At 45.5% G+C, this 9,264-nt stretch overlaps 1 protein-coding gene across 1 annotated transcript in view; it reads left to right on the top strand.

The window, feature by feature from the left end:
• Nucleotides 1–1,125: 1,125 nt before the first annotated feature.
• The window catches only part of NARF (nuclear prelamin A recognition factor), a 15,349-nt gene continuing 7,210 nt past the window's right edge, over nucleotides 1,126–9,264 (top strand). Inside the window, exons 1-6 of the mRNA XM_042833222.1 lie at nucleotides 1,126–1,144; nucleotides 1,403–1,474; nucleotides 1,818–1,898; nucleotides 2,796–2,939; nucleotides 4,575–4,707; nucleotides 5,931–6,065. Coding sequence (XP_042689156.1) covers nucleotides 1,448–1,474; nucleotides 1,818–1,898; nucleotides 2,796–2,939; nucleotides 4,575–4,707; nucleotides 5,931–6,065 — 520 coding nt within the window. The 5' untranslated portion in view covers nucleotides 1,126–1,144; nucleotides 1,403–1,447. The remainder of the gene's footprint in view (nucleotides 1,145–1,402; nucleotides 1,475–1,817; nucleotides 1,899–2,795; nucleotides 2,940–4,574; nucleotides 4,708–5,930; nucleotides 6,066–9,264) is intronic.

The following is a 9,264-nucleotide window of genomic DNA, read 5'->3' as shown; positions in this document are numbered from 1 at the left end:
GGAGATGGCTTAGTGAGAACGATTGGTGATAGGTGGATGGCTGGACTGGATGATCTTGAAGGTCTTTTCCAACCTCGGTGATTCTGTGATTCTGTAATTGCATCCATTTACTCCACAGGCAGAGGAATGCTTAAAATGCTTTTTGATTTTTCAGTATTCCTGCAAAAATGTTGATGTAGTTAACTGGTTTGTGTTCTAATTGTAAAGGAATATGAGGGAAAATAACACAGCAATTAAATAGGAGCTGCACAGAATCGTGGAACCGTCCCATGCTGTCAGGTCTTTGGAAGAATCACTGTATCAGTGTGGGATAATTAAGCATAACCGTGAGTGTGGAACGGAAGGATTCCAGCTGTGACCTCACATGCAGATCTCAGTGCGCTGCTGGTTGTGAACGTGTGCCATGGCTGTTCCTCGCCTTGTTGCCGTGCCCTGCACTCGGTGTGCAGCGCCTGCTCAGCAGGACAGCAGCTGCCCGAGGGAACAAAGATGTTAATGACATGTTGCATTTTAGTGACTAGTGACCAAGTGACTTTAGTGGCTAGTGACCAAGTAGGGATCTTGAAGTCTTGAGCTGCCCAGGGATTGCTCTAGAATGGTTGGATGCTTCGGAACACCTCGTGTTAATGAGCGATTTCAAAACAGGAAGGCGCGCCGATGCCTCACACAGACGGCTGCATCAAGGCAGTACTGGGCGGTCTGCAGGGCTCACAGCGTGACACTGCCTGTAGTTCCCGTGCAGCGGTGCCGTTTGTGCTCATCACAATAACGGTGTGGTTCAAAGCCAATGCCTCTAACAGGGAGGGAAGCTGCAGCTCACGCAAGGCTGAGGAAAGGCAACGTCGGAACACGAACCGACGGCCGGCCGCGGTTCTGAGGCTGAAGCGCAGCCCGGCACCCCCTCCTCCCTCAGCGCCCTGCGCGGCGCGGTGAGGCGGGCGCGCGCCGGGGCCCTCCGCTCCGTGCCCGCCCCGCGCCGGGGACGCGCACGGCGGCGGCGGCGGCGGTGGCTACGTGACGAGGCTCAGGTCCACAATGAGCCCCGCCGCGCGGGGGGGTGGGGAGGCGGCGAGCGGGAGGCTGCCGGCGGCGCGGCGCTGAGGCGGCTTCGTGCCCCGGCGGGAACGCGAGGCTTCGCGGCCAGGTACGGCGCTCCGTTCTGCGGCTCTCGGCCCCGTCCGCTCGCCCATCGCCTCGGTGGGGCCGGCTGAGCCGTGAGGCGGGCGGAGCACGCCGCTCTCCCGCCGCGGGACGGACGCGTGAGGGGCGCGGTGGGACCACCCCGCCCCGGGGGCCGCATTGGCTGCGGGAGGGAGATCGGCCCTCCCGGCCGGGGTAAGAAGGCAGGGGAACGGTGACGAAGGGCGGGTGGCGCGCGGCTCTGACTGCTCCTGTCCCGCAGCCCCGGCGGCCAGGCCGAGCGAGAGCCGCCCCGGAGGGACCGCAAATGAAGTGCGAGAACTGCACCAAAAAGGTGAGCGAGGCGTCCCGCGGCGGGGAGGACGCGTTGGGCCGCCCCGAGGTCGGCGGGGAGCAGCGCCCTGCTTTGAGCCGAGCCATCGCGGGGCGGTTCTGCGGCCGTTCCCCGTGTGCTGCGGCCCGGAACGCTGAGAAATGGAAAAGTGGTGGAGCAGGTGGATTTCTGAGCGCTTGTTTTCGTTGTGGGGCAACAAAGCGTTACCTGCAAGGCTCCCGTAGCACCGTTAGAGCCTGTATCGTGAGCCGGATGAGTTCGGAACTGTCGAGATAATTCTGCTGGCACGTTGTTATTCAGCAGTGACTGTATTTCGCGTGATGTGTTTTATGTTGTGTTTCAGGAATGCAGTAAAAAACAGAAAAATGACGATGCGCAAAGTACGTCGGTGGATGTGCTGAGTCCTAACGATGACTTTGAGGAGGTAATGGACCTTCTGAAAACAGCCACGCGTTCCCCCGTATTGCCCCAAAGGAAAGAAGCTCCGAATGGAGAACTTCCCAAGTTCTCATGTAATGCAAATCAGTTCTGACAGCGTCAGTGTATCTCTGGAGAATCAGGAAGTCTTTAGAAAGAGATGGTCTGTAAACACAAAACAAAGCCAAGGGTTTTGTCCGTTGTTTGCATGTCAAACTCTTACCTCAGATCGTTTCGGTGGGGACAGAGGTTGGAAGGACAAAAGTGGGATGTTGCCAGTTCAGGTGCACAAATGTTTCTTAAGTATCCCGTGCTGTTCTTTCCTAAGTAACTGTTTCCCTGGCAGTAGGTTCGTAATTGAAGGAATTTGGTCTTTTTGCAAGTAATGTGGTCATCTTGCACTTCTATCTAAATGTTCCTTTTCCCCACAGATGCGCTGCCAGTGGTGTTTTAGCCAGAAATACAGTGCTCTTGATTTTACAGTGAATGGTCAGCTGTAGGACTGCATTCTGTTTGCTGCACCTAGTGGTTAAAAGCCTTCTGATTAGCTGGGTATTAAAAGAGGCTTAATAGTTGAAATAAGTTTTCTCAGTTACTTGGTAAATGGATGGGGACTGAGTGCTGAAATCCAAAGCAAATCAAGTTACTGGATCACAGACTTTCACTAAACTCAGATCTATGAGTTCGCACTTGAATGCTTTGCAGTTTCACAGTAATAATAGCGGAAGAAGAATTGATCAAGTTATTGTGATTGTTTCCCTACGATCTTGGGTGTTATACAAATGTTGTAGGTTGTCTTGTTTTAAACAAACCAGTGTATTTGTGCTTCAGCTGGGTCACTGTGCAGATGTTGAAAATCACTTGATTGTTATTAAATATTTGTATGTTTATATTTTTCTTTCAGAAAAATGAGTTTTTTACATTGGCTAATGCTAAAATACTCCTTAGCGACTGCCTAGCGTGTGACAATTGCATGACATCAGAAGAAGGAGCCAGAGTTTTCCAACAGAATCAGAAGGAGTTCTTTCGCATACTCAACCTTAATAAGGTGAAGTGGCACTACCAATAACACACTGCTTTCTGTGAGCAGGAGATTGCGGCATGACTAAGCAACTTAATTTCCCAGGGCAGATAATGTGAAGATTTGTCAGGATATATTTTGCCCAAAGGGGAAGTGAAAATGTAGTGCAAGATGAACAGAAGTGCTTAAAATACTTTTGCATTTGAGAAGCAGAATTACAGCACTGACCCTGAATGCTGAAGGAAAGTTATTGCATTTGCAATAGTAAGACTTCTGGAAAAGATAATTTCTTCATTACTCAAGTAATTAATCAGCCTGAGCTTCGTTGTTTATAAATATTCAGATTAGGGCTTTACTAGGGCTGTTTTACTGGGAAGTTTTTGGTGCCAATGTGTTGACATAATACAAAGTTACTGAGCCTAGTTTTTGGAAGTAGAATTGTTTTCAGTATGTATTCAAGCTGCCTACAGAAATTACTGATAACAATTCTTAGTGAAACAGGTAGATGTGTTCTGATGCTGTTTTCTGCTAAGGTCTGTGTTCTCTGTGGCTTAACTGATATGTTTGGTGTTGTAAATAATAGTATTAATTACATAGTGATTCAGTTTTATTAGAACTAGTTTAACACTCAGTACAACATGATATTGTACATGAAAGAGAAGAAAATGGGGTTAAAAAAACATATGGCTCACGTAGGGCTCACTTAAGAGAACCTGAAGTCCACACTTGGGAAGCACATGGGTACCTTGATCAGAATGTCACAGGTCCTGATGAAGGTAGGGAACGAGGGAGGTGCTTTGCAGAGGATAATGAGCTCTGCTTGTGGGGCCATTATACAGCATTTAAGATGTCAAAGTACAAGCTGTGGTCTCTAACCTGTTTAGATCAAGATTTGTTTGTAGCATAGTCCTGGTTTCTCTTTCAAATGTTCCACTGGTGTGGACAACATCGCACCTAAACCCCGAGGTTCATCTTTAAAGTTCTGTCATCAGAGCTTTACAATGCACACCACCTTTGGTATTCGAAGAGTGTTCTTTCGTTCACAAATTCTGGTTTAAGGGTCCTGTTGGCTTCTCTTAGCTTCTGCAGCTTCTCTTAGCTTCTGCAGTGACAGAGAGCCTTAACAAATAGGATTTGTAGTTCGCTGGTTTAAATTTGTAACTTCAAATGCCTGTGCTCTGGAAACAGGAGTTCCTTTATTTTAATATATGAACATGCTGCTTTTTTTCTTATTTGGCAATAGAAGCTTCTGCTAGGAATCAAAACTTCATAGGTGCTGAATGTCTCTTAAATTTCCTCGTGCCATTAGGGCACCAACCACAGAACAGTCCTAGGACAGATGGATTTCCCTGAGTCATACAGAAGCAACATCTATAGATGTTAGAGATAAGCACTGACAAGATCAGAAGCGCATCCTGCGCTGCCCTCGAGAAACAAGATTTGTTGTATCAGTGCTTATGGCTGGACTGGATGATCTTGTAGGTCCTCCCAACCTTGTGATTCTGTGATTCTATGGTGATTTTATTGCTGAGGCTCGCTGAAGTGTGGTGAGGAGTGCGAGTAGAACAGTGAGGAGCTCCAAGAGTGGAAAGAGGGAAAGCAGGGAGCCTTACCCTGATGTACTTACTAAACTTGTTTCTTTTGCTTTGTTTTGTTTACCAGAAGTGTGATACCTCAAAACACAAAGTGTTGGCAGTGTCTATATGCCCTCAGTCATTGCCTTATTTTGCTGCTAAATTCAGTCTCTCTGTGAATGATGCAGCCAAGAGACTCTGTGGTTTCCTCAAAAGTCTCGGTAAGTCTGGTTTTGTTGCAGTGATGGAGCTTAAAGGGAAGATTATTTGGGGCTCTTGCTTTCTCAGCAGAACTGCTTGTTGTGCAGTCATAAAGCCATTGCACAATGTAGTTCAGAGTTGAGTTTGAAATGCCTACTCTGTGATACTAAGGACAGCACACCAGTATGACACACTTTGGTTTTAGGAACAGATTTGAAGCACTGCAGTGCTGACAGGAAAGGTCACAGAACAGAAGGGGGTTGTAGATCCATCTGTGTTCACTACCAAGAAATCGGGGAGAATTTGGTCATGGACTTGAGTAAGATTTCCTCCTTGTTTTAACTGAGGAAGAGGGGAATTCTTATCCAAATGCCTCCCAGTCCTTTGGTGTGAACTGCTGGAAGATTCTCAGTTCTGGTTATTTTTCTACCTTTTGAAATGACCCACAACTGTTTGCTTGTTTTATGTTAAAGCTGTATTTCCTTAGTCTTTATATTATGTACACAAAGTTTAATTTGAAAAACTAGGTAAAATTATAGTTATAATGCATGAGGGTTTTTTAATACAATTAAAACTTCTTACAATTTTTGTTGCTGTTGTTTCTATGCATTTCTGTACCCAGTATATTTTTCTCTACATCCAGAAAGAAAGCTGAGTTCTGGTGGGCCCCAGTTTTCTTAGCATACATTAATTATTGTTGCCTGGCTTGCTGTGGGGATGTGCTCAGTATTACATAGGTGTGTAGGGAGTGCACTGCTGAACAGACAGATGGAAGGTCTCAGTGTTGATGCTGTGTTCATATACCTTTGCCATATACATGTACAGCAAGATATACATAAATATATTTGGATAATAAATCACTTCAGCATATTTTGTGAAGGATGCTCATTGATGGAGTCGCTGCATACAGCCCTGTGGTCTTGAGATTTCATCCAAGTGAACAAAACAGAGTAAATATATGTGCTGAATGGGGAGATTTCCATAAGGAAGCAAACAGGTATTTGAAGTATTTCTAGTCAGCGATAGCAAGTTGGTGGAGCTTTTTGGTTTGTGACATAGAAGATTGGCTTTCCAGTGTACAGCTGTTATTTTTGACTGCACTAACCATGAAAATTCTGTAGAGGGTGGGCAGTATGCCCAGGGATGTTCCAAAGTTCTTCTGATTGACTTGCAACTTGGAAGGACACCTGGCAGATGGAAGACATTCTAGTAATTCGCTTTTCCTTACTGCTTTGTTTCCTAGGGGTGCATTATGTATTTGACACCACTATAGCTGCTGATTTCAGTATCCTGGAGAGCCAGAGGGAGTTTGTGCAGCGGTATCAACGGAGGAGCCAGGAGGAGCATGCCTTACCCATGTTTGCCTCTGCTTGCCCTGGTGAGAACTGATTCTTCCAACCTTTTTGCCCTTTGGCCCAGTCTCATTAGGGCTGCCCAGGAATGAGGGTGGTTTCATTTGGGAGCCTTAAAGAACGTTGGAGTGCTTTGGCTTTGTTGTGAGAGGCACCAAACGCTGTGTGCAGTACTTGTTACCAGTAGTGACCATCCTTAGTGCAGTGCTCCATGAGCCTGTTTTTATGGGCTGTTGGCAGTTAGCAGTGAGCATCACGAGCTTTCCTGTATGTAAGAGCCTTAAATGTGAACCATGCCAACGAGGAATGGATGTGATGGTGTTGGATGAGTTGTACGCTAAATGTCTGCATCTGACAGTTGCCTCCTATTGCACCTTTGTAAAAGGTGAGGAGTGCTGGTGGTCTGTGGTCACTTCTGATAACAAGGAACCCGAACTACTGATGTACTGTACAGGTGTCAATGTGTGCTATTTATGAAACCACTTGTATAGAAGCACACATCACACTGGAAGGTCTGGATAATAAAGCTGAGGTGCAGAACTGAAGTTTGTAATCCTCCTTGTGAGGCCTTAGGCTACAGATGAAATTAAGCTATAACCTCCATTATGTATGGTTTTGAACTTTTCACTTCAGCAAGTGACATAACATGCAATGACTGAGGTGGTTCTGTCTAACACTTACAAATTAATTTCCACTTGATGTGACCCTTTGTACTGAGAATTTTGTACCTGAGGAAGAAAAAGTTACGAGAGTGAGTTCTGGTATGTGTTTGTGGATTCCAGAATCTGCTCTTGTCGTTTGAAGTTTAAATATTGATATTTATACTTCTGTTTGTTCTGTATTCCCTCTAGCAGAAGTATCTGGGTCATGCTTTAGGAGCTGCATAAATGCAAGAGGGAAAAGCTACTTTTCTTCTGTTAGTGTTATCTTAGTGCTGCCTCTTATCTCGAGAAGCAGACGTGCTGTAGGGTTGCTCCTTTTGAAGTGCAAATATGTTTTTTCTCTAAAAGAAATTCACAGGTTTAGAATTTTAGGAGAACTTCAATTTTTTGTATCTAGAAACAGATCTAAGAATTATGCCCCCCTCTCACTGGAAACAGACTAAAATGTTAATGGAGCACTTATCTTGTCCTCGGCTGTTCTACAGAAGTTGCTCTTTGTCTTTAGTGCTAGTTGTGGTGTCAGCTGTCTGCTGTGGCATAGATGTAGAGCCATGGGGGCTTTCCATTTCCATAACACTGAACTGAAATCCCACTGTAAATGCATTCTAAAAGTGTATGGCATTTCACAGCCTTCAGGGATTGAATTTTTGATCGGTCATCTTTATTGTAAAGTGCTTTGCTGTGTTCCAGGAACTTGGCTGCATGCGCTTTCTGTTCCTTGCTCGTCTTCCTCTCTCTGTCCCCACATCACATAAATTTGTCACAGAAATGTTGACATGCTTGTCACAGAAATAGTTTTTATATAGCTCTGTAGATCAAGGTCAATGTGAATCCAAGTGTAACTGCTTACCTCATATTTATCCTTGGGTATAACTCCACACATTACAGTATCACCCTCTGCAGTAGTGGTCTGTTCTGTAAAACACACCCTGAGCAAGAGGCCACAGCTGGGGTAACCCCAGAACCCGATAGAGGGGCGTTTTATTATCTCTGCCCAAGTTGCTCTTCCCTCCTCCTGCTGTTCTCATGAAGTCAGATAATACTGTCTTTAATTTCTTGTTCAAAATGCTCAAGTGTGGCTACTCTTCTGACTGTCTGCAGGAGTAATTGAAGCTCAAATTCCTGTGCTGGTTAGCAACATGAACCACTTGCTCTGAGAACCAGACAGCTTTAATACACTGCTAACCTCTGTGAGCTAATTAGTTAATGGAGCAGGCTTACAGCCTAAGCAGGAAGAACATAACTGTTGGGCATTCAGATGGTGCTGTCCCAGCCAACTAAACTAACCTGCTTCTACAGGAATGGAGTTTTACCATACTGGATGTTTTCAGTGTAGTTTTTCTGCACTTTATACTGATGTGTATACAGTTATAGTGTATGTCTATATATGACTTCCTGATGATAAAGCACTAGAAATAACGTGTCCCAAAGTGGATCTGTAAGCATGTGCACCGTGCTTGGTGGGGATTTCTTTTGGTTCTTTGATGCTAACACCAGCCAGCACGTGGCTGAGGATCTGAATGAACTCAGGAAGGCTGTGGGCCTGTGTGGGGACAGATGCAGGCTGATAGCAGAGCTGGGTATCGTAGGCTTCCTGTCACTGCAGCTCTGGAATCCAGCCCTGCAGATGGAGCAGCTGGTGTGTGTGCAGGGTGCCGATAGATGCCTGCTGTGCCTCAGCCACCACTGCTGCTCGTAAGTTAAACAGTGAGCGACACTCGCTGTGCAGCTGGAACTACTGGATGCTGTTCTGTCTGCTGTGAGAAAAGAATTGAAGAGTTGCCTGGAGCAATACCTGCCAGAAGTCCCTCATGATTGGATGAAATTTCGTTATGGTCGTGACTACAGTATCTGAATTTTACCTTGTTCCAGCTTTGTGCTGTTATTGGCCTTTTTGGCAGTGCTCTGACTTGCACATGGGTACAAACACCCAGCAGTATTTTAACTTAAGCTTAAGAATTAAGTGGCTGCTGTTACCCTTCCTGGGCAACATGTACTTCAGGGCGGTTTTTCTTTTATGTAAAAGCTGATGTGTTTGAAGGCTAAAAAGCAGAAACATGAAACGTTCGTATTCATTCTTAACACCACAAGAAATAAAGTTCCCTAGAAGGCTGGGCTAAATGCTTCTGCACAACTTAGGGATCTGATTTATAGTTCGTTCAGAACTTTTCTTCACCCGCATGAAGTCCTTGCTGTAAAAGATGCTGGGCTGTGTTCTCAGTAAGAGCTATGGTGCCAGTGTAAGACTTGCACAGCCTGGGTATCTTAATCTGCCCGTTTGTCAGTTTGTGTTTGGGAAAGTGAGGAATATTAGGGCTGCTCTGGAGAGTGGGAGTGGTGTGAATGTAAATAACACGTTAGAGCTGAGCTGAGGCATCCCGGTGGAGGGGCTGGGGACTGCTGAGTAACAAAGGCTGAATGCTGAATACAAAGAGACTTCAGTTAACTAGTATGTGTGTGTGGGGAGGTGTTTTTAAAGAAAATGTGTCTCAAAATAGAAAAAGAAGCCTTTTTTTTTTTTTTTTTTTTTTTTTTTAAATAGGCTTAATCCATATTCATCTTG

This window comes from Centrocercus urophasianus, unplaced genomic scaffold (assembly GCF_019232065.1).
Source record: "Centrocercus urophasianus isolate 14NV4802_14NV808 unplaced genomic scaffold, USGS_Curo_1.0 seq_41, whole genome shotgun sequence".
Classification (NCBI taxonomy): domain Eukaryota; kingdom Metazoa; phylum Chordata; class Aves; order Galliformes; family Phasianidae; genus Centrocercus; species Centrocercus urophasianus.
The sequence above is the reverse complement of the archived record's forward strand: the minus strand, read 5'-3'. Positions and strand labels throughout refer to the sequence as shown.